Source organism: Mustela nigripes, chromosome 2 (assembly GCF_022355385.1).
Source record: "Mustela nigripes isolate SB6536 chromosome 2, MUSNIG.SB6536, whole genome shotgun sequence".
Lineage (NCBI taxonomy): Eukaryota > Metazoa > Chordata > Mammalia > Carnivora > Mustelidae > Mustela > Mustela nigripes.
Genome location: NC_081558.1, coordinates 13,091,536 through 13,116,299, shown reverse-complemented (window position 1 = coordinate 13,116,299; position 24,764 = coordinate 13,091,536). Strand labels below are relative to the sequence as shown.

The 24,764-nt window shown below is 49.9% G+C and overlaps 1 protein-coding gene across 8 annotated transcripts in view; it reads left to right on the top strand.

Annotated features, from left to right (window-relative positions):
• CPAMD8 (C3 and PZP like alpha-2-macroglobulin domain containing 8) overlaps positions 1 to 24,764 on the top strand; it is a 69,375-nt gene that overhangs the window by 26,755 nt on the left and 17,856 nt on the right. For 7 of the 8 annotated variants that reach the window (XM_059389330.1, XM_059389335.1, XM_059389334.1 and 4 more), the window contains exons 17-26: positions 104 to 268; positions 1,680 to 1,822; positions 5,693 to 5,755; positions 10,848 to 11,079; positions 11,979 to 12,132; positions 12,503 to 12,633; positions 14,122 to 14,173; positions 19,813 to 20,111; positions 20,680 to 20,905; positions 22,476 to 22,652. In XM_059389330.1, coding sequence (XP_059245313.1) covers positions 104 to 268; positions 1,680 to 1,822; positions 5,693 to 5,755; positions 10,848 to 11,079; positions 11,979 to 12,132; positions 12,503 to 12,633; positions 14,122 to 14,173; positions 19,813 to 20,111; positions 20,680 to 20,905; positions 22,476 to 22,652 — 1,642 coding nt within the window. The remainder of the gene's footprint in view (positions 1 to 103; positions 269 to 1,679; positions 1,823 to 5,692; positions 5,756 to 10,847; positions 11,080 to 11,978; positions 12,133 to 12,502; positions 12,634 to 14,121; positions 14,174 to 19,812; positions 20,112 to 20,679; positions 20,906 to 22,475; positions 22,653 to 24,764) is intronic. The other variant, XM_059389333.1, reaches the window with a different exon arrangement.

Sequence of the window (24,764 nt, the reverse complement as noted above, 5' to 3'; positions counted from 1 at the left end):
TCGTGGAAGGAGGTTGAGATAGGAACATGCCAGACCCCCGAGACCCGGTTGGGGTTGACAAGAAACCTCCAGTCAACCAGGCCCTCTCTCCCTTTGCCTGTAGGTCTTCCGGGACTTGGAAGAGTATGATGTTTCTGATGCCTTCGGGGCATCCCGGGATGATGGGTCTTTCTGGTGGGCCGGACTGGCGGCCCGACGACGACGCCGGCGCTCCTCCATCTTCCCATGGCCCTGGGGCAGCACCAAGGACTCCGGGTCTGCCTTCGCTGTAAGGACAGGTGGTTTTAGACCCACCACCCCTTCCAAGTGCCTCTCACTATGGAACACAGAAGGGACACAGAAATTGTCAGGGGTGGTGTTTCCAAATTTTTATTGGGGCAGCACTAATGTTTGACTTTCCTAGATGGATCCTCCCAGTTTGCACAGCAGACGGGGTGCAAAACAGTATGAGTGTTGACCGATAACTTGAACTTGGGAAGGAGCAAAGACCTTAGGGTGCTTTGCTGGAAGGAAAACCTTCACCCTGGGAGCAGACAGGTGCCTACCCCAACATTTGTAGCTCACATCCGTCCTCCTCCTTCTGAGCTGTAGGGGCTGGGGACCCCAAGGGTTGCAAACATCATTCTTGATCATGCCGGGAGCCCGCTGGCCGTCTCCACTCGAATGCACGGCCCATTGTGGCTGCTTTTCATCCCAGTTTTACAATCATTTAAAATGCATCCTTTTTCTCCTGTTTTTATTATGGAAGATACTCAGAGAAAAGTTTGAACAAATTAACAACACCTGTATGCCCACCACCCAGATTCCACAATTAACATTTTGCTACTGTAGCTAGAAAGTGCATTCCACATCTCTGTCTGTATGTGGATTGAGATGCGTATCAGCCACACATTTGATGAAAGCTGGCAGCTTTTGGAATTAACAGATGATGCCTCAGACTTTACATTCCCTGTTCCCGAAGGAGAGCTGGCCAGCAATTGAGTTGCTCTCAGTATTTTTTTTTAAAGATTTTATTTATTTGAGACAGAGATAAAAAGAGAGAGAGAGAGAGAGAGAGAGAGAAAACATGTGTGCACAAGTGAGGGGAGGGGCGGAGGGAGAAGCAGTTTCCCCGCTGAGCAGGGAGTCCCACGCAGGACTCGATCCCAGGACAGGGCTGGATCCCAGAACCCTGGGATTGTGACCTGAGCTGAAGGCAGACGCTTAATGACTGAGCCACCCATGTGCCCCCAAATGAACCATTTTAAAGTGGGCAATTGGGTGGCATTTAGGACACTTACAATGTTGTGCAAGCAGCACCTCTGTCTAATTCCAGAACATTTTCATCCCCTCAAGAGGAAACTCCATCCCCACGAGCGGTCACTCCCTGCCCCCGGCAACCACGAATATGCTTTTTGTCTCTATGGATTTGCCTGTTCTGGATGTCTCCGGTAAACGGAGTCCTATATGTGGCTCTTTGTCTGGGTCGTGGATGTGCTGGACTCCCTGCTGCTCTGCTCTGCACAGTCGCTGGGTCCCATGATCCCTTCAGCCTGGTCACCAAGCCCAGAGCAGAGCCCTGACTCCCCCAGAGCCACAATGCAGTGGTGATGTTGGGCTGGGAGCCCCAAATGGATGGAACCATTGGGGCCGTCCTGTCCGCTTGCCCACCTGGGTTCTGGGCATTGTCTGTTGCTTAGGAAACAGGCCTGGTGGTGATGACCGACCTGGTGAGCCTGAACCACCGCCAGGATGGCGGCCTGTACACCGACGAGGCTGTCCCTGCCTTCCAGCCCCACACAGGGAGCCTGGGGGCTGCAGGCTCCTCTAGGCAACCCCCCAGGTAATTGCCACCTCACGCAGGGCTGTCTGACCTCGTCCTGTGGACCTCGGGGGCTGGATGGTTATAGCACCCCTTTCCCTTGGTTGTTATAATGGAAAATGTCTTCAGAGAATGCTTGCTGTCCCCTGGGGGCAAAGTCACTACTGACCACACCTGGCCACACCTGACTATGTAGGGGTTGGGGGTGCAGAGGAAGGTGCATCAGGAGCAGAGCTCCCTGGGACAGAGGGTTTGGGGTGGAGAGGTAAGGTGGGGTTTGACCCTCCCTCTCCCAGGGATTCTGCTTAGAAAATTCTTTCTATTTACCTCTTTCCTCCACCTAGTCCCTCCTCTCCCTTCTCCTCCTCTCTCTTCCCTTTTTTCCTTCAAGTTTCTGCTTTTTTGAGTTGGACACCAAGTAATGCTTTTCAGTGTCTTGTTTTAACTCAACACATTTAAGCCTTTCGAAGGTTATGAATTTCCCTCAGAGTGCCGCTGTAGCAGCACCCAAGTTGTGCTGTGAAGCATTTCCATTCTGGCTTGGTTCCAAAGAGGTGCTAACTTTTTTTGCACAGGGACTTATCCAGAAGTGGATCTGTTTTAAACTTTCAGAGTGATATTTAAATTATTTTTAATTTGTTTTATAAATTTGTGTCAATCACGCATTATGGCCGGTGAATGTGGTCTTTGTTATCCACTGTCTGGTTCTTCCTTTGGAGGCTTTTTGTGTGGCCAGATTTTGTAAAGACTTGTGTCTTCGTGAAAAGAAGATCCCAGGCCCCATCCACCCTGCACAAGGCTCCTCATGCATACTTGAGTCAAGCCTACAGATGGGGAAGCCCAGATCTTTCATGTTCTTCTCACTTCTCATTTGTCTGTTCGCTGACTTCTCGATGACAGAGAGAGGGGTTCACATCTCCCCTTAAGATTTGTGGCTTTGTCCTTGAAGTCCTGGAAAGCTTTGTTTTGTAGGTGGCGGTGTGTTTCTCCTCTCTCCTGTCTCATCTTTCTCCCTCCCTTCTCTCCCACCTCCTTCTTCGGCTGCCTCTCTCACTCCCTTCTCAAGCCCAGCTGTCAGCCAGCGAGCTGGGGAAGGGGGAGTGTTCTGAAGACATTGGCTCCCCACTGTCGCTGGCTTTAGGGACTGGCATGGGGGAGGCAGGGCTTGGCTTTACTCCTTCCTGCCCACTCCTGCAAGAGGGATGCAGAACCAAGGGGCTGGGGCTGGGGTCTGTGTGGACAGTAATGCCACAGGATCTGGTATCTCTGGAGACCCTGAGGTTGGGCCCCACACTCCTCAGTCCTTGTTCTGAGCCAGAAGTGGCCTGGGGACCTCCCACCCTGGCAGGCCTGTCCACAAAAGCCCTCTCCATCTTTCACACCCTCTCCATCTAGACTGAGGTCCTGGATACTTGGTTCTCCTGGGTTCTTCCTGCCTGGGCTTCACACTTAGCAAGAGTGTGGCAGGCCTATGAGGGTCCTAGTTTCTAAACTCCACATCATGGCATGGGCAGGCCAGTCTCCCCATTGGGTACTTGGGATACATATGGAGGCATTTCTAGTACCTAGTTGGGTGAGGACCTTCACCCTCCAGACACCGCCTCGGGGTCCCTGCCCTCTTATGGCAGGTACCCCAAGAGCTTGGCCTAGAGTGGGCATGAAAGTAATTTTCTGAAACCTCAAACCACGAAGGCAATTGTAAATCCCAGTGCAGAAAGGCATAAGATATGCCTTTAAAAGGAAGTGTCCATGCATTTTTGTAATTGGTTTACACATCCATACATCCGTATTCTGAGGACAAGATATTTTTCTTAACCACGTGCATTGGTTGAAACTTTTTAAGCAGTGTGAAGTTTACATAATTAAATATAAGTCTCTCTCCTGCCTCTAGATCCTCCATTCCCTTGTTTAGAGACAACCATGGTCAATAATTTCTTAGATTTCTAGAAATTTTCTGTGCATACACAAGGATATTTTTAAAGATTTATTTATTTATTTTAGAAAGAGAGAGAGCGAGAGAGAGTGCATGAGCAGGAGGGGCAGAGGGAGAGGGAGGGAGAATCCCAAGCAGACTCAGAGCTCAGTGTGGGGCCTGATGCAGGGCTTGATCCCAGGACCCTGAGATCATGGCCTGAGCCAAAACTAAGAGTCCGATGCTTAACTATGTCACCCAAGTGCCCCTATATGAGGATTTTTAAAAAAGATTTTATTTATTTATTTGACAAAGATCACAAGTTGGCAGAAAGGCAGGTGGGGGGAGGGGGAGGCAGGTTTCTTGCTGAGCAGAGATCCTGATTTGGGGCTCTATCCCAGGACCCTGGGATCATGACCTGAGCCAAAGGCAGAGGCTTAACCCACTGAGCCAACCAAGCATCCCAGGATTTTTTTTTAAAGCAATGAGAGATGGGACGCCTGGGTGGTTCAGTTGATTAAGTGTCTGCCTTTGGCTTGAGTCATGGTCCCAGGGTCTTGGGCTCAAGCCCCACATTTGGCTCCCCGCTTAGTGGGGAGCCTGCTTCTTCCTCTCCCTCTACCCGCTGCTCCTCTGCTGTTCTCTCTCTGTGTCAAATAGATAAATAAAGTCTTTAAAAAAACAAAAACAAAAGCAATGAGAGAACACTATAGGACTGTTCTGAGCCTTCCTTTTCAAAGTCAATGATAAGTCTTGGAAATGGATCCATCTCAGTGCACCTCCGCTGACCTCACTCCCTTAGACTGACATGTAGCATTCTGCAGCATGAACGTACTACCAGCTGATTAACCTGGTCACCCTCCTGATGGAGATTTTTGGCTGCTTGCCGCCACAAACCAGCCCTTTGTCCTGCGGCCTGTGTCCATGAGTATTTCCAGGGCGCAGTCCTTGGAGAGATTCTGCAGGTTGAAAGGATGTGGAGCATTTTTAATTTTGAGAAGTTCTGCCAAATTTCAAGTAAGGCTCGGTTTTATTATTATTTTTATTTTTAAAGATTTTATTTATTTGCCAGAGAGAGCACAAGCAGGGGGAGTGGCAGGCAGAGGGAGAAGGAGAAGCAGGCTCTCCACTGATCAGGGAGCCCAATGCGGGATTTGATCCCAGGACTCTGGGATCATCACCTGAGCTGGAGACAGATGCTTAACCAACCGAGACACCTGGGCATCCTATTATTATTTTTTTCTAATTATTATTTTAAAGAAGAAGACAGTGCTTGAGGAAGGTGGGCTGTGAGGCTCCTGTGAATGAACCCAGGTGCTCTTTAGGAAACAGGGAGGGGCTGGGGGCTCAAAGTGAGATATGGAAAAACATGGCAAACCCGGGGCGGGGGGGAATTTAGCAAAGGGGAGGATGCTGGCAGGGGGGTCCCTGTGACCCTTCTTACCTTCTAAATTCAGAATGTGAAGTGCCACTGTTGAGTAAGGGTGATTCTGTCAAACCTTTGATGCACCACTTGTTCAAATCCTTATCAAGTAGAATGTTAACCCTGCCAGGTAAAAGAATTAGTGGGTTTGGGGCACCTGGGTGACTCAGTGGGTTAAGCCTCTGCCTTCGGCCCAGGTCATGATTTCAGAGTCCTGGGATTGACCCCCGCATTGGGCTCTCTGCTTAGCAGGGAGCCTGCTTTCCCCTCTCTCTTTGCCTGCCTTTCTGCCTACTTGTGATCTCTGTCAAATAAACTAACAAAATCTTAAAAAAAAAAAAAAAAAAAAAAGAACTGGCAGGTTCTGTCCTAATCAACTAGAGTGTTAATTGACAGCCAAGAGAATTAAGCCACGACTCTGTAACCAAGTCCAGTGTTAACCTTTCCAGGTAAGACTTCCTGTGTTATCTTTTACTTGGGTAGAAGTTTACCTGTCCGGTATGGAATTAAGGTAGGTCCCACGACACTTTCTCATTTCTTTTCTAATTTTTCATAGAGCAGAGAAGAGGAAAAGGACCTTCTTCCCCGAAACATGGATTTGGCATTGTCTGAACATCAGGTACAGTGAGCTTTTCTTTTTTCTTACAGTAAGATGCCGTTTCTTCGCTGTGTTTGCGGGCTGACTCAGAGGCACTCAGGCAAGTCCAGATCATTCCCAATGGGTTTGCTTTCAGATCTGACGTCAGCATCTGAGTCAGACTTTGGGCATCCTTTTCCAACACATAAAACTCAACGCCATGAAGTCAGCCCCAAATCCCGCTGTGGCCTTGGACATCTGCTCAGGAAATATGAAATGCAGGGTCTTTGTGCCTCTTACAACTCCCACTTGGGGTAATTCTATCTGCTCTGTTTGCATAACGAGCTCATTAAAACGATTACAGTTCCCTGGAACATGAACTTGATCCCCCCCAACACCCTGCTCACTCCTCAGGGAACTCGGGCTCCTGCCCACTAAACAGGCTGCTTTTCTCAGCATATTTCCTTTCCACTTTTTTCCCCCCCATTTCAGTCCTTTCTGAAGACGCCCTGCTGTGTCAAATTCCTGCCAGATGCTGTTGGCTTATTTTTTTCTTTCAATGCTCATGATTCGTGTCAGAACACCAATGTACCAGTAGAAGGTCATGGTGGCTTGCCCTGGGAAACTGGTTAGGCGGGAAGGCTTCTGGTCCATGGGTGGGCTTACTGCTGAGCTGGGCCCCCTTTCTAGGCACCATGGCATGAGGGCATCACAGAACTGAGCTCCCAGTGGGGGGCTCCTGAGTCTGCTTTCAAAAAGATGTGTGTGTCGCCATTATGGGAAGACTTCTCATGGTCAGAACAGATCCAGAGGACAGAGTTCCATTCTAGGGGTCTAAATCTAAGACGGGCTGTCCATTACCATTCAGAGGTATCAGATGTATCTACATTTTCTGGGGGCCGATGTTTTTGGTGCTGGGTGATGTTTTTGGTACCAGGGTTGACACCTGGAACAAGGTGGACACTTGGGTTGCTTCCACCTTTTGGCGCAGATAAATAACCCTGCTGTGAACACAGGTGTGCAAGGATTTCTTTGAGACCCTGCTTGCAGTTCTTTGGGGTGGATACACAAAAGTGAAATTGTTGGCCCATATGGTAATTCTATGTGTAATTGTTTGAGGAACCACCATCCCGTTTTCCACAATGGGTGCACTGTTTTACACTCCCACTAACAGTGCACTAGGGTTCTTCTTTGAATATTTGATAGGTTTTGGGGCACCTGGGTAGCTCACTTGGTTAAGCGTCCAACTCTTGGTTTTGGCGCAGGTCGTGATCTCAGAGTTATGGGATCAAGTTCCACATTTGGCTCCAAGCTTGGCTTGGAGTCTGCTTGGGACTCTCTCTTTCTCTCTCTCTCTCTGCCCATCCCCCTCACCACTAAAATAAAATAAAGATTAAAAAAATTTTTTTTAAATGTTTGGTAGAATTCACCAGTGAAGCCATCAGGTGCAGGGCTTTTTTTAGTAAAGAGATTTTTGGTTATTGATTCAGTCTCCTCACAGGTCTGTTCAGCTCTAGGTCTGTTCAGATTTTCTGTTTTCTTTGTAATTTGGCCTTGATTGGTTTTTGCGTTTCTAGGAATTTGCCCATTTCAACTAGTTTATCCAAGTTCTTGGTGTACAGTTGTTCATGTACTTTTTAATAATCTTTTTATTTCTGAGAATGGGTAGTAATGTCTCCACCTTCATATTTTAGTAATGTGAGTCTTCTTTTTATCCTTTGTCTAATTAAAAGTTGGTCAGTTCCATTGATCTTTTCAAAGAACTAACTTTTGGTTTTGCTGATGCTCTATTTTTTATATGTTCTTCATTTATCTCTGCTCCAATCTTTGTTACTTCCTTCTGTTAGCTTTGGGTTTAGTTTGTTTTTCTTTTTCTAGTTCTCTAAACTGTGAAATAAGGTTGTATATTTGAGATCTTTCTTCTTTTTTAATGACCATATAACTATAAATTTCCCACTTTAACATGGCTTTTGCTGCATCCCATAAGTTTTGAGATGTTATGTTTTGTTTTCATTCATCTCTGGGTATTTTACAATTTCTTTTGTGATCTTTTCTTGGATCCATTGGTGAATTAAGAATATATTATTTAGTTTTCACAAATTTGTAAATTTTCCAGTTTTCCTTTTCTTACTGACTACTGAGACTTCATTTGTGGCCTAATACATGGTCTGTCTTGAAGACTGTCCCATGTGCACTTGAGAAGAACGTGTGTACTGTTGCTGGGTAGACTGTTGTGTGAATGTCTGCTGGATCTAGTTACTTTATTGTGTTAAGTCTTCTACTTGCTTACTTATCTTCTGTCTGGTTGTTCTGTCTGTTCAGAACGAGATGTTGAAGTCTCCCATTTATTACTGGAGAGCTATTTATTTCTTGTTGAGTTCCATTTATGTTTACTTCATATATCTCAGTGGTCTCTTATTAGGTGCATACATGTTCATAATTGTTATATTTTTTCACTGTACTGAAGCTTTAATTAATTAATATATTATGTTCTTCTTGGTCTCTTTTAGCCCTTTTTGACTTAATATCCATTATGTCTGATATCAGGCTAGCCGTACCTGCTCATGTTTGGTTACTATTGACCTGGCATATTTTTTCCATCCTTTCACTTTCAACCTACTTTTGTCTTTGCACTTTCAACCTACTTTTGCCTTTGAGCTAAAGTGAGTCTCTTGTGGACAGCAGATAGTCAGGTCATGTTTTTTAACCCACTCTGTTGATCTCTGCTTTTTGATTGGAAAGTTTAATCCATTTACATTTAATGTAATTACTCATAAGGAGGGCCTCACATCTGTCATTGTGCTGTTTGTTTTCTCTGTGATTTATGGCAGTTTTGAGATGACAACACAGTGCAGGGGACCTAGCTCAGTCTACATCGAGGGGATCAGGGATGGCATTCTGGTTCCAGCACCCAGGATGTTCCGTCCTCTGCTCTGCCCACCTACCCTCTGTGAGTTTTTGGGGGTAGTCATAGTGCACCTTGTAGCTCCCTGTCCATAGTAAGAGCCCAGCCAGGCTGGCAGGCAGCTCCCATTCTTGTAGTTGTTTCTTGGTTATTTCCAGCAGAGGGAATAGCCAGAGCTTGGTGGGCAGAGCCAGGTGTGGTGTGGGTGAGAAAGCAGTGGGTAACCCTGAGCAGTTGGGCTAGGCTCAAGGGTCAGGATGCCATAAAGTGGGATAGGCTGGAGCTTTCAAGAGCTCAGCTGAGCTGGAGAGAGGGAGAGCTGAGCTGTCAGGTATCAGAGTGGCCAATTCAAGCAAGACAAGGAGTTGCAGTGAGTGTAATGGTGAAGTCTTTCATGATGGCCATGAGAGTAGAGCCAGACTCCTCCTGTTCTGCTTTCCCTACAGAATGTCACACCTCGCAGGTGGGTCAGACATAGGGTTGTCTTGCTGCAGAGGGAGCCTTGGGCAAAAGGCAGTTTTATGGACCCTGGCATCGGAGGAATGGAGGGAGGAGGGCGGGCTCAGAGTGGGAAAGTACTGGGTGCTGAGCCAAAGTGGCAAGAAATGCCTTCAAGATTTCCTCCCACTGATAAGGAGACCTTGGCCATGGTCTTCAGACCTAATGACCTTGGGGCCTAGGCAGGTCCCTTCAGAGGCCACAGTTCACTGGTTGTGCCACGAGCCTTCGATGGGGAAGGCAGCGTCCCCTGGTGGCTGCCAGAGAAAAGCCTTTGTAATGGCCTGTGGTCAGGCCTCAAAGAATCAAAGTGTTTTTAACTGGGAGTTGAGCTCCATTGGGGCTGTGGGACAGGGAGGCTGGAACAGGGTGAGTGGGTGTCCCCTGGGTGGGGGGTGGGCGGGGGTAGGGTGGTAGCATCCAGTGTCCATGGAGAAGTGAGCTGTGACCATATGAAACTTAAAAATGTCCTTCCTTAAGGACCAAAAAACGATAGCGGGTGATCTTCATAGAGGGGAGGATGGAGGCCCTAGGCTCTGGGGGTTGCTGTGTGCCTTGGGCTGGGGGTGGGGTCTGGCCACCCAATGAGGGCCACCTGGGTCAGGCTCCTGGGAAGCAGACGGAGGCCAGGCAGGTGAGTAAGAGACAGCCGGACCCCTGCTAGGCCGGGAGCTGTCTGGGCTTCACGTCTCCCCCCAAGGACTCTTATACCAAATACTAAGATAAGTCTCAAAAGGCCGTTCTGGAAATGCAAAGGAGACCACAGAGTTTGTCCTCCTGAGCCATTCCGGAGTGATCAGGGGTGCCCCTGGCGGGGGGTAGGGGGATCCTTGGGCCATGAGTGCTAAGAAAAAGAGGCCACGAGCCGCATATGGAATTTCCGATCCCTCGTGCCCCGTTACAAAGGGTGAAAAGAAACAGGCAGAGTGCACTCGGATCACGTATGTTACTTAACCCGATAGGTAGCCGCAAACGTTATCGTTTGCACGGGCAATCGATCTAAAAATTCTTGATAATTTTGCCTTTGTTTTGTGTGGCGTGAGTTTCTGATAGCTGCTGTCACTAAGAGCTGCGGACTGGGTGACTCAGAACAGAGACTGATTCTCTCACTGTTCTGGAGGCCAGACGTCTGAGATGCAGTGGTGGGCAGGGCTGTGCGCCCTCCGAAAGCTGGAGGGGAGGATCCCTTCGGGCCTCTTCTGGCTTCCGGGGGCTCTGGCATCCCCCCAGCTTGTAGCTACATCCCTCGCCTCTCCGCCTCCGTCTTCTCCTCTGCCGTTGCCTTCTGAGAAGGATGCCCGTCATGAGATTGGGGCCCCCCTTCCTCCAGCCTGACCTTCCAACTAATTTCATGTGCAAAGGCCCTGTTTGCAAATAAGTTCACGTTCTCAAGTACTGGGGGTTAGGGCTTGGACGCATCTTTCTAGGAGACACAAGCATGTCTCAAATGACCGGTCCCCTCAATTCAGTGTCTTTTTCCTCCTGAACCGGGTGGGGCGTGTACTACCAGAGTCGCCACAGCTGAACCCCCGTGGCCCGTGGTCTTGTGTCTCCAGCTGTCCTGAGGGCCATTCGTGTTTCTGATTCTATGAGTGGTGCATAAATGCTTTTTTCCCAGTTCCCCGGCCACCTCCCGCCCCCCCTCCCCCGGCCTTGCTATAGACCCCAGCCCCTCCTGGCTGCCTCGGCCTGGCCCTAGAGAAGGGCCCATGGTTGTTCATCCTTCTGCAGTGACCCATCTGGCGAGGAGACGCTCAGCGTGCAGGTCCCAGACTCCATCACCAGCTGGGTGGGTGAGGCCGTGGGTCTGTCCGAGGCCTGGGGTCTGGGGGTCGCCGCACCTGCCCCGCTGAAGACCTTCAAGCCCTTCTTTGTCGACTTCACGCTGCCCCTCCACGTGGTCCGCGGGGAGCAGGCCAAGATCCCGCTCAGCGTCTACAACTACATGGGCACCTGTGCCGAGGTACTAAACCCGCCCTTCCCCCCACAGCCTTCCCTGTGCCTGGGGGTCTGGGTGGGGGGCGGGACACCCATGATGTCAGGAGGCCAGGATGGGGGGGGGGGTCAGCCTCATCGGCTTGGAAGGGGACAGGGCATCTCTGTAACTGGGGAGGGGACCGTGGGAGGGGCAGCAGCTGCGTTTTCGGGGAGGCAGGGGCCAGAAACCCCGGAGGTCCGCAAAGCAGGCGCTCACCATCCCCGTTTGCACACGCACACTTGCCGACACGTTCCACCTGTTGGTGTTTCGGTGTCCACAAACATCAGGGACAGTGGAGTCACAGCGGTTACGGGTTGAATGGGTCAGCACATGCCAAGAACAGTGTCCACAGAAGCGCCACCGCCCTTGCTGATGCTGTGGAGGCTGGGGGAACCAAGCAGGGACCCCAGGCTTCTCCCGAAGGAAGTGGAAAAGGCCACTCTCTCCGCCTCTTGGAGCTGCCGTAACAAAGCGGCGTGATCTGGGAGGCTGAGAACCATAGACATGGATTCACCCACAGGTCTGGAGGCCAGAGTCCAAGGCCTCGGCATGGGTAGGGCGCGTTCCTCCCCGCGGCTCTGCAGGAGCTCCCTCCCAGGCCTCCCACTGCCCAGTCCCAGTCTGTCTGTGTGTGACCTTCCCTCACGTGTCTTCCCTCCGTGGACATCTTGTCTGTGGGTCCTCTTCGAAAGATCCCAGTCCTGTTGGAGTAGGTAGAGCCTAACCTCACTGTGCAGAGACCCTGTTTACAAGTAGGATCACGTCGACAGGTGCCCGGAGTTTAGGACTTCAAAATACTTTCTGGGAGCCACCCTTGAACCCATAACAGCTACCCTGAGGGGATGGGCTCAGGGCTGACCTTGAAGGGCTGTACACCCCTGCAGGTGTACGTGAAGATCTTGGTTCCCAAGGGCATCCGGTTTGTCGGTCATCCTGGCAAACGCCACCTGACCAAGAAGATGTGTGTGGCCTCTGGGGAGATGGAGCCCACCTGGGTGGTTCTGTCCTTCAGTGACCTGGGATCCAGCAATGTCACAGGTGAGGCCCCATGCTGCGTCACGCCTCTCCCGCTCCGGGCCACCAAGGCGTCCGTGAGCTGAGCCCAGGCACAGGTGAGGGGTGGGCAGGGCAGCAGATGAGCTCAGGAAGGCAGCTGGAGAAGCAGGCTGGGGGGCAGGTACTGGTCAGGGCAGTCAGGGCACAGGGTGGGGCGGTCCCCCGGGTGGGACCCGAAGCTTCACCTGGGGGGAGCTGAGCTTAGGTGCCACACCAGCCTAGCGCGCATATATGCACACACATGCCTGCACACGCAATCACGTGGCCTGAGGGGGAGGGACGATACGGCTCCCTGGGACGGGGGGTGGGCGCCTGTTCTGACCGCACGCCCTGAGCGCTCCGATCTCCGCAGCCAAAGCCCTAGCTTACGGAGAGGTGAGCTGCTGCCGGGAAGGGAAGGCCCTCAGACACCTGGAGGAGAGCTTCGGTGACAGGCGGGTCCCTGCTGGGAGGGATCACATCAAGCGCAGTGTGATGGTTGAGGTAAGTCCATGTCCTTGCTGAGGACCCTCCGCCAGGGCCTGATTCCATCAACCATGGTGTGTCGGCTTCACTGGGGTGTATGGTCCCCGCCCAGGGCTGGGGCAGCCCCCGTGGGTCCTGCTCTCAGTCTGGGGGTGGGTGAGGGGTCTCTGCATCTCCTCACTGAGGGGCTGCAGCGTCTGGCCCTCCTCCCGTGTGGAGTGGGGCTTGGCAGAGCGGCCTGGGACTGGCAAGGGCTGTGGGGAAATGTCCTCTGACCCCCACGTTGACCATCTTAGAGGACAGTGTGCCTCGGTCTCCGACTTCCTGTTTGTCACAGTCAATTATGGGGGTCGTGACCTGGTATCTGGAGGGCTGTCACTGGAACGCCCGTGCAGAAAGGACACAGAGCCTAGAGCGGAGGGGCCCAGGGATTGGGGTCTTACTGACACCCCCCACCCCGGCTGGGAATCTAGGATCTGCCACTTAGTGTGGGCTGGGCGCCTGTCTTGATATTCCAGCGCCGCTCCCGAAGTTGGGGGTGCTCACACTCAGCCCGCAGCATGGCGGGGGATCGGGGGCTCGGGGAGAACGCATATGATCCCTCGCAGTGCTGGGCGTGCGGTAGCCGCGATGCGCCGTATTTTGGGTGCTGCTTGGACACATCGGGACTCTCTCGCTACACCGAGAGTGCCCAGCAGTGCCAATAAAGCTCCTCAGCATGTCTGCCCCTCCCCTGTGGCCCAGCTGCAAACAGCTGCCCTCCCTTCTGCCTGTGGTCCCGGCGGCACGCAGCACACGCCATTTCGGCACACGCCCTTTCCCTTGGCCCTTCCTCCCGTTCACGCCGCTGGGCAGCCTGCTTTCTCTGCAGCATCTGCTGGTACAACCTGTGCAGGCCGTTCTGGGCACAGGAGGTGACATTGAAGCATCAGAAGACCTGAGAGGTCAATGCCAATAACTGAAGCGTGAACCGGAAAAATGGATTTCTGAAGCAGGAGGTGGCCGATGTGTGGCTCGATAAAGCGGCAAAAACCCTTCTCCCGCCCCTCCCCGCAGGAGAGCTCCGGGTGCATGGGTGGTTTGCTGGATCGGTTATTTGGCGGACACTCGTGCGACACTGCCTGCCATCTGCCGGGGAGGAAAGTGCAGATGACAGCAGCGTACAGTGGGGGAGCAGGTGACAGTTGGGACCTACGGGATGGAGGAGGAGCCAGGCTCCGCAGTTAGCCCGGGAGACTGGGAGGGCCAGGTCGGAGTGTGCGGCAAGCATGATGAATTTAGGAGCAATTGGCGCATTGGTTTGACTGGAGCCCGGAGAAGGAGAATGAGACTCAGTTTCCCCACCTGGGCCTGGGAGGTAGGCAGCCTGGTACCTGGTACCGTGTACATGTGACATCGGCATCACCTTGCAGGGTCCAGACTTGGAGCCGCTGGCGTGGGAAGGCGGCCGCTCCCCTGTGCCAACCACCCCTCCAGCACTCAGTTCTCCCCGTTTCTCTGTTACAGCCAGAAGGAGCCCCCCGTGCGTACACCTACAGTGCTTTCTTCTGTCCCAACGGTGAGTCCCTGCACCCGCCCTGCCGAGGACTTTGGCCCTTATCCCCACACTGTCACAGCTCTCCCCTTATTCAGCAGATGCCAGCCCTTCCTGGGCTCAGAAGACACAGCAGTGGAGAACTGAGATGTCCGGGCTGGTGACAAGCACGAGCCAGAGTGAGGGCTGGGCATCCCCCAGCAGAAAGTCCATGAATGTGGACTGGAGGCACCAGTGAGAAGATAGTAGGCAGGAATAAGGCTGTCTGTAGGGCCCTGGGTGAGGGGCCTAGGATCAAGGCAAGGGAGGTCTTAAAATCACATCACGGGAGAGCTGTGGGAAGTAAGGCTGACCCAGAATCCGGGGCCTTAGAGAAAATAGGAAATTAAAGCGGGTTCTGGAAGGTGTGGGATTTGGAGTCTGCTTCATTCCCCTGAAATCAACATTGTACTTGCACCTGATCCATGAAAAGGAAATGGGAACAGAATGCCCAGTGCACTCCCCTGCCTTGGTGGAGTCAGGGAAATGCTAAGCAGAACGTGATCCCAGGCTGCCAGTGGGAGGGCCTGCCCTCTCCCTGTCCAGTCCCTCCCAGAGGAACCATTTAGCTTGGAGCTCAGGCTTGGCCTGGCACGGGGCAGTCACCCAGCAGGCTTTGGCAGGGGACAGAGCTGAGGATGTGAGCTGGAGTCTCTGGGGGTCGCCATTGCCAAAGTTATTTAGCACGACAGGTCCTGCGACCACCCACTCTGGACACAGACTTCCTCCTTGACCTGTTCCCCCTTTTTTATATTAAATAACAATACGATACATATATGCTCAAATGATTTTTGACAGAGGTGCAAAGGCGATTCAATGAAGGAAGGATAGCCTTTTCCACAAACAGTGCTGGAGTAGTTGGACATCTATCGGCAAAACCATGAACTTTGACCTCAAGGTCCCACTTTTTTTTTGACAGAGAGAGATCACAAGTAGGCAGAGAGTCAGGCAGAGAGAGAGAGGAGGAAGCAGGCTCCCTGCTGAGCAGAGAGCCCGACGCGGGACTCGATCCCAGGACCCTGAGATCATGACCTGAGCCAAAGGCAGTGGCTTAACCCACTGAGCCACCCAGGCGCCCCTCAAGGTCCCACTTTATACAAGAATTAACTCAAATGGATTGTGGACTTAAATGTCAAACTATACAATTTTTAGGGAAAAAATTGGGAGAAAATCTTTGGGCTCTAAGGCTAGGCATAGGGTTTTTAGATATGATATCAAAAAGCATGACCCATAAAAGGAAACTGACGAATGACCCTCATCAGAATTAAAAACTGCTTTGCAAGGGGCACCTGGATGACTCAGTCGGTTAAGCATCTGACTCTTGATCTCAGCTCAGGTCTTGATCTCAGGGTCATGAGTCCAAGCCCTCTGGTGGGCTCCATGCTGGGTGTGGAGCCTACTTAAAAGAAAAAAAACTACTTAGTGAAAGATGCTGTTAAGAGGAAGAAGATACAAGCTACAGACTTGTAGGAGAAAATCTTTCCAAACCCAGATCTGACAAAGGACTAGTATTTCGAATATATAAAGAACACAATCCAATTAGAAAGTGGGAGTTGGCTCAGTCAGTGGAGCATGTGACTCTTAATCTCAGGGTTGTCAGTTTGAACCCCATGTTGGGTGTAGAGATTATTTAAGAATAAAATCTTTTTTTTTTCATTGTTGACAAGGTTTACTTGAGTTGTAGAAATTTCCCTCATTTTAGCCTGTACTCCCCTATTCAATCTTGACTTCCACAGTGACACAGACAGAAAGTGTGAGGATTTTTTTTCTTGCATCTCTAGTGGAAACCTTAGCAGCAAAGAATAAAATCTTAAAAAAAAGAAAGAGGGGAAAAGAAATAAACAGTTCACCCAAGAAGATATATCGGAGGCAAATAAGCACATGGAAAGGTGTTCAAATCGTTAACCATTAGCAAAATGCAAAGTAAAGCACCATGAGTTATCAATGCACACTTACCAGAATGACTTAAAATTTTAAAAGGTGACCACAGTAAATGATGGCTGGGATGTGGAGAAAAGGGACCATTCATACTTTGCTGGTGGGAATTGTAAAATGGTATGGCTACTGCCAGTAGTTTCTTAAAAAGCTAGACATGCTCCAAGCGTTGCACTCAGACATTGCACTACTAGGCATTTTTCCCAGAGAAATGAAGATTTCTGTTCACATAAAACCAGTACACAGACATTCATGTCAGCTTTATTTGTAATAGCCCCAAACTGGAAATAGCCTAGGTATCCTTCAGCAGATGAATGGTTATACAAATTATGGTTCATTCATACCTTGGAGTGCTAGTCACTGGTAAAAAGAAATAAACTAATGATTTATGCAGCAACTTAGATGAAGGGGATTGAGGGGAAAAAAAAAAAAAAACCTTCAATCCCCAAAGAGTCCATAAATGATTCCATTTATGATATTTTTGAAATGACAAAATTTTAGAAATAGAGGTCATATTAGTCTTTGCTGAGATGGGGAGGAAGGTTGGGGATATGGTGATCAAGGACAACAGGAGGGACTCTGTACAAATAAAGTTGGGGAAATCTGAAGAAGATTGGATGATGGATTGTATCAAGGTCAATATCCCAGTTGTGATACTGTGGTAGAATTTTGTGAGATACCACTGAGGGAAACTGGCTCAGGAAGACACAGATCTTTCCATATTATTTCTTACAATTGTCTGTGAATCTATAATTAAAATTTAAATTAAAAACATTTTTTAAAGTGATACTGGTGTGGGGCACCTGGGTGACTCAGTCTGTTAAGCATCCAGCTCTTGATTTTGGCTCAGGTCATGATCTCAGGGTCGTGAGATTGAGCCCTAAATCAGGATTCTCTCCCCCCATATGCCCCTTCCCACATCGCTCTCTAAAACAACAACAACAACTATGACAAAAAGTGATACATGTGTACAATTACTTTATGATTGCACTCTTATGAGGTTTTTAGAGAAGTCAGAATCATAGAGACAGAAAATGGAATGGTGGGAGCTGGGGCTGTGGGGAGGGGTTGGCAACTTAGTGTTTAATGGGGACAGAGTTTCGTTTTGCAAGATGGAAAGAGTTCTGGAGGTGGACAGTGCTGACATTTGCACAACATGACTGTAATTGATATCACTGAATTGTACACTTAAAAATGGTTAAGATGACAAACTTTAAATTATGTATATTTTACCACAATTTAAAAAATTGGGAAAAGACAAAGCAATACCTTTGTAATACAGGGAACTTAGACAGAAGGAAAAAATATCTCTTCTTGTGACATTTTGTTGTATTTGGTTTCATAGGGTTGATTGTTGTTTGTTGTAACATAGTTGTAACTCATGAACTATATAATTCTATGTTCTGCCTTGCTCATTTAACACATCCCAAGCCCTTTCCCTTGTTATTATAGAGTCTTTATAAACAGCATTTCAAAACAGTTTCAGTATGTTCTATCAAACAACTGCTCCCAGGGCACTTGGGTGACCCAGTCGGTTAATCGTTTGCCTTGGACTCAGGTCATGATCCCAGGGTCCTGGGATCGAGTCTCGCATCGGGCTCCCTGCTCAGTGGGGAGCCTGCTTCTCCCTCTGTGTGCTGCTCCCCCTGCTTGTGCACTCTTTCTCTGTCAAGTAAATATATAAAAATCTTAAAACAAAACAAAACAACAACAATAACAAAAGACTGCTTGATAATTTGATCATTATGGAATGTTTTGAAATGTTGGACACTTATATATATGGTTTCTATTTTCACATCATAATTTATGCTAGGCTGAATATATATTTGTATTTGAAGTAAAGTCAGCAGTATTTTTAACATCTTTATGGAGGTATAATTGACTACAATAACTCACAAGTATTTTAAGTGTACAGTTGGTAATTGTTAGCATGTGTGTACATCTGGGAAACCATCACAACTAAGTTAAACCCAAAGTCATGCTCCCTTGTCATCATTCACCCCTGTCTACACTTGTCACTAAGGAACTACTGACCTGCCTTCTCTCTCTATAGGTTACTTTGCTCTTTCTAGACTTTTATATAAATGGAATCATATGAATGTACTGTTTTTATCTGGTTCCTTTCACTGAGCATAAAAATTTTGAGAGGCAACCATGTTGTGTGTATCAATAATTCAGTCATTTTAAGGCTAAGTGGGACTCCGAAGAATGGATGCTTTGCACTTTCTTTATTCATTGACCTGTTGGTGGACATTTGAGCTATTTCCAGTTTGGGGCTGTTTCCAATAAAGCTGCTATGAATATTTGTGGACAAGTTTTTGTATGAGTAATATGTTTTTCTTTCTCTTAAATCAGTATCTGTGAGTGGAATAGTGAAATCAAACAGTAGGTATGCATTCAACCTTTTAAGAAACTGTTGCAGTTTTCCAAAGTGGTAGTACCATTTTGCATTCTCGCCAGCAGTGGGTGAGAATCACTTCCTCATTCTCCTCACCCACACTTGGGGTTGTCCGTCTGATTAATTTTAGCCCTTCTAATAGGTGTCTGATGGTATCTCGTTGTGGTTTTAATGTGCATTTCCATCATTCAAGCATCTTTTCATGTGCCTGTTTACTATTGGTGTATAGATATATTTTTTTCAGTATAGTGCCTGTTCAGATCTTTTAACATTTATTTCAATGAGTCTTGGAAGTTTAAAAAAAATATATTCTGGATACAAGTCCTTTCCCAGATAAACGCTTCACAAAGACATTTCTCCCAGTGTGTGGCTTGTCTTTTCTTTCACTTAATAGTGTCCTTCAAAGAACAGAAGTTTCTCATGTTGATGTGGTCCAGTTGATCAATCTGTCTTTTTATAGATTATGCTTTTGTTGTACCTAAGAAATCTCCAAGTCCTACGTTCTCTCCTCAGAGTTTGTAGTATTAGGTTTTATGCTTATAAAATGGCTCTGATCCATTTCGAGTTGATATTTGGGGACCATGCAAGGTATGGATTGGAGTTCCCTTTTCTGCTTCTGGGTAACTAGCTGTTCCAGCACCATTTGATGGAAAGATTTTTGCTATTGAATTGCCTTCATGCCTTTGTTGCGGATCAATTGTTCATGCACATGTGGGTCCCATTCCGGACTCCCTACTCTGTCCTGTTGAGCACCTGCTGTGTTAACACCAGTACCACACTGTAGTGATTTCTGCAGCTTTCCATCAAGTTTCAATGTCAGAGGTGTGAGTCCTTCGACTTGGTTCTTTATCAGAGTTGTTTTGACTCTTCTAGATTCCTGAAGTTTTCATATAAATTGTGGAATCAGCTTTGTGATTTCCCCCAAAAGACCCTACTGTGTTTTGATTGGGATTGCAGCGAATCTGAACATTAGTTTGGCGAGTAATGAATGCATTTGCTGTGTCTTCTGACCCACGGACGTGGTCTAGCTCTCCTCCGATTTAGGTCTTCATCAGTTTCAAGAGTCTTTTGCAGTCTCCTCCTGCATACAGTCTTTGCACATCCTTTGTAGGATTTAACCCAGTGAGCATTTCATCTTTTGCATGCTGTTGGCAGAGCTGTCATTAAGCCAACTCTGTTTGCTGTTCCTCAGGCCCCCTGTGGTCCTGATTCTAAGCTCTGGGCACAGACAGGGAGAAGCAGGATGCCTCCAGGGGCGCCCTCAAACCCCTCTCTCCTTCCCTCCATCCAGAGAGAGTCCACATCTCCACACCCAACAAGTACGAGTTCCAGTACGTGCAGCGGCCATTGTGTCTCACCCGTTTTGATGTGGCTGTGCGAGCCCACAATGATGCCCGCGTGGCCTTGTCTGCTGGGCCCCAGGACACAGCAGGCATGATAGAGATCGTCCTGGGGGGGCACCAGAATACCAGATCCTGGATCTCCACCAGCAAGATGGGCGATCCTGTGGCCAGCACACATACGGCAAAGATCCTCTCCTGGGATGAATTCAGAACATTCTGGATCAGCTGGCATGGCGGGTTCATCCAGGCACGGCTGGGCTCACGGGGGTGGACGTGGGAACCTCATGCTCCCATTTGCTGCCTCCTGCTCTGTGTCCAGCTGTGACAGGGGGTGGAGAGGAAGCAGGGTAAACACAGGGCACCACCTCAGGCTGCTCACAGTCTGCCTGGAGTCACTTATAGGGGTGTAGGGATCTGGGGGATGATGGGTGGTCATGGAGAAGGAAAGTGGATATAAGCAGGTGAAACGGGGGCTGGTGTATTTTAGGGGCCAAGCAAAGGCGACATAGAGAAGGAGCAGCTAACACAGCTTCCTAGAGGAGGGACATAGTCAGACGGGGTTTTGAAACATGAATAGTTCACCAGGCAAATTGGGGATTGGAGGATGTTCCAGGCAGAGAGAATAACATGTACTAAGGCCCAGAGATTCCTGGGAGCCCGAGGACTTTGGAACCTGTAGATGCCATAGTTGTGTCTCTGTTGTTCATTGAATGTGTGAGGTGACCTTCAGTTTCCCTGTAGCCCGTGTCCCTGCTGCCTGAGCACCACTGTGTGCTTCCTTCCAGCAATCCAGCAGCCTTGGCCTCTTTTTCCAGGTTGGCCATGGTCCAGAGCCTTCCAATGAGTCTGTCATCATGGCCTGGACCCTCCCCAGGCCACCAGAGGTCCGATTCATCGGCTTTTCCACTGGCTGGGGCTCCGTGGGTGAGTTCCGCATCTGGAAGAAGGTGGAGGTGGACGAGAGCTACAGTGAGGCCTTTACCCTGGGAGTCCCGCACAGCGCCATCCCTGGGTCTGAGCGGGCAGTGGCCTCCGTCATAGGTGCGTCTGCCCTATAGCCTGGCTGGGGGAGAATGGGGGCAAGGACTCAGGCCATGGGGCAAGGTGTCCACTCCATACTTGGCTTCGCCATCAGCCTCTACAGGGGATCTGCTTCCAGCCCCATACCCACTCACCCGATAAGCAGCTTCTGGTGCTTTCTCCATGCTGGGGCAGATGCAGAGATGACGCCAGCCCTGTCTTTGAGGCCTTGTCAGTCTGCCTGAGGCTGGTCCAGACCCAGCCTGACCAAGGCCTGTGTGAGGCAACCCCAAGGGGTGGGTAGTGGATTCTGTGAGGACAGTGAGTGTGGGTGATGGGTGAGAAAGCAGAAAGTCTGGGTGAAGTCAGTGAGGTGCATGGTGGAAAGTGGGGGTCCTGGTGAAGGGGCAGACATCCAGAATGTTTGCTGAGCAGGAGTAAGTGGCTATGACTGGGAGTCTGTAGGGTGTGGGTGTACCCACAGGAATGGAAAGTGGGGACTGCGTGGTCAAAACAGTGCTGGGTATTGGAAGAGTGAAGAGAGGGCAAGAGGCCGGGAGGGGCACACATACCTGAATGTGGGGGTCTTGGGTCTCTCTGAGATCAGAGGACAGAAGCCCTGGGGCTCAGACAGGTTGGTGGTTGTAGCCAGATTCGAGGTTGTGGGAGTTTGCGATTTCTGAGGTAGGAGATCAAGTAAGAGATGGCTTCAGGGGTCAGTGACCTGAGTAGTGGCATAGAGGAGCAAGCAGATGGGCAGGGATGGAGATCGGGCAAAGGCCAGGACCCCTGTGCTAGTGCTTTCAGCACAGTGGGATGGAAGGTGGAAAATAAGCTGGGAAGCCCAGAGGAAAGTGATGAGAAAGTAGGTAGGCTCTGCCATGGATGGAGGCTGCAGGAGCAGTGGCAGCCTTGGTGGGGCAGGAGGAAAAGCCAAGGAAGGAAGAGAGGTGTGATCAGGGAACAGCAGGAGTTCTGGAGAGCCCATCAGCCATGTAGGGTGCAGAGAAGCCAAGAAGAGGAACACAGAGTGCTGAAGGGAGGAAAGCACAGGAGAAATAAAAAAGAAAAAAGGAACTGAAAAATATACCAACAATGTAATTTGTATGGAAACTTAAAAAAAAAATCTAAATACTCGTGGTTGAAGAGAAAATCACATTTCCTGTTGGAAATTAGATTAAAAAAATATTTAAAATGGAACCATAATGGCTGGGTTGATCTATCAATATTTGTGGGATGCAACCAAAGTTGTACTTAGAGGACAATGTATAGCTTTAAATGCACCTGTTTTAAAAGCCACAAAGAAATGAGCATTCAGCATAATGAAGCAGTAGAGAAAGAACACCGAGTTGAGACTAAAGAACAGAGAGGGAGGTGTGTAGGAGAGTTCCAGGGGATGGCTGCCAAAGCCAGGGTCCCCTGTGGGCTTAGTGGGCATGGGGCACGGTCTGGTCCCGAAGGCAGCACCCACAGTCAGAGAGTGGGTGGCCGGTGTTGGGCGTTAGGCCGCCCTGGGGAAAGCTGTCGCCAGGGCAGCCAGGGCCCCAGCTGAGGCCGGCCCACAGTCCAGCTCTTGTTTCCTCCCCTCCAGGAGATGTCATGGGGCCAACCCTGAACCACCTCAGCAACCTCCTGCGGCTGCCCTTTGGCTGCGGAGAGCAAAACATGATTCACTTTGCACCCAACATCTTTGTCCTAAACTATCTGCAGAAAACCCGGCAGCTCAGTCTCGAGGTGGAGCAAGAGACCACGGACTACCTGGTACAAGGTACCAGGGGTTGGGGGGGGGGTGCTGCCGGGGTGGGTGGGGAGGGCATGGGGAGGGCATGGGGAGGGAGGCAGCCCACGTGCCCGGCACAGCAGATGTGGAAGGGACCCAAGTGGGTGAAAGACGCCACTCGGGGTGGCCCTGTCTGGTCACTGTTAGCAGGAACCCAGTGTCTGCCCCGGTTGGGACACAGCTCTGAGTGCCAGGAGTCAGCAATGGAGAGAGAAATGGCGTCTATTAGAAATGCAGATTTTTTTTTTTTTTTTAAACAAGAAGAGCAGCATAGGATGCCTCAGTGGCTCGGTTGGTGAAGGGGGTGCCTTTGGCTCAGGTCATGATCCTGGGATCCTGGGATCAAGCCCCATGTCGGGCTCCCTGCTTAGCGGTGAGCTTGCTTCTCCCTCTCCCTCTGCCACTCCCCCTGCTTGTGCTCTCTCTTTCTCTGTGTGTGTCAAAGAAATAAATTAAAAAATCTTTAAACAAAAAAGCAATATAAGCATTATAAAAAACATTTAGAAAAGAAAAATAATTTCCTATAATTGCATCCTGTCCCTGTGCCTGGTGAAAACATCTGAATTTCTGTGGCGTGGGGGTCCAGAGGTGAAATCGCTGGGTCAGGATGTGCTCACAGTCATTTTCCAGGCTACACTCTTTGTCCATCACTTACATTTACGGAAAACTTTTCTCTTGAACGTGGAGGGGGTATTACTAGTTTTTCTCCCCTACAAAATGCACCATTGAAAATCTTCAGCGATCAACAATACAGCACCGAACCTCTTCAGAAATAAATAAGACAGCACGGAACATCCTCAGAAATCATGCAGCATCAAATATCTTCCATCACCAGGAATCAGAGCCTTAAGATGGGGTACAGCTACAAGTGTGTGGTGTAAGACCTCTTGAGTGCCCTGACCTGTCCCCTCTGCCATGTCTTGGCCCCATAGGAGGGGCACCCGGGAGGCTGTGGCCTCACCTCTGTCATGGACACCTGTTGTACGTCCTCAGGTAGAGCCTGTTCTCAGGGCCTCGGTTTCCTATCTGTGTAGCAAGGGAATTCATCAGTTCATGCCAAGGTCCTGAGGCCTCCAGAGGTTTGCTTCTGGCCTTGGGCAGGAGCTGGAGCAAAGGGGAGGAAGGCGAGTGTTTGATCCAGCTGTGAAGCTGGTGGTCACAGCAGGCACATGCATCTCCACCGTGCGGCCCCAAGTCGTCCTCCCAACAACCCCCAGGCTAATAGTTCTCATTTCCCACAGGAGCCAAGTGAGGCTCCTGGAAGCAGCCAGCCTGGGGTCCTGCAGGGGCGAGTGGTGGGGTCTTCTGGGACCCCAGGCTTGCCTGGATGGGATTGGCTGGCCAGGGCACTAGGTCCCAGCCAGAGTGAGAGGAGAGCCTACAGGCACCACCTTGGAAATTTTTGCCTTCAAGAAGGACCAGAGTGTGCCCGACTCAGAGGATGTCAGGTCCTTCCCAGATGGGGAAACTGAGGCAAGCGAGAGCCTTGATACCTGAGGCGAGTCTGGAGTTCCTCCCTCCTGGCCTGTCAAGATACCCTGTAGAAGATCTCCAAAAGCAGTCCTGATGATCCAGAACCATCCGTTCTCAATGGGGAAAGGAAAGCGCAAGAGCTCATGGGGAATGTGGAAACTCTTGGATGGAAAGGCAAAGGCAGGGGTTGCCATGGGCCCCAAATCTGACTTGATAAAGGCTGACCAGAGACTGCTAGGAACCCCAAGAAGCCCACGTGGTCTGTGGCTGGGGACGCTCAGGTTGCTGAACCCATCTGGGCTCCGGCCTTGAACGCCGCCCCCAGTCTGATGACTCCCTAGTTGTCCATGGCAGCCAGGCGCTCCCTCAACAGCCAGATGCTGTGCCCTTCAGCCAGTGGGCATTTCAGATTCTACAAGCTTCCCATCAAGCCCCCTTCCCCGGTTTTCTGCCAGGCTTGCTAGTGTTCATTTCCTGGGGTCGCGGTAACAAACACAGGCATGGCTTCTTGGAGTGCACTTCGCAGACGGGGCATTTTTTTTTTCTTCCCCAAATTTGAGGTCTCTGCGTGCAAGCCTATCAGCTTCATGTTCCGAACAGCATTTGCTCACTTCCTGTTTCTATTGT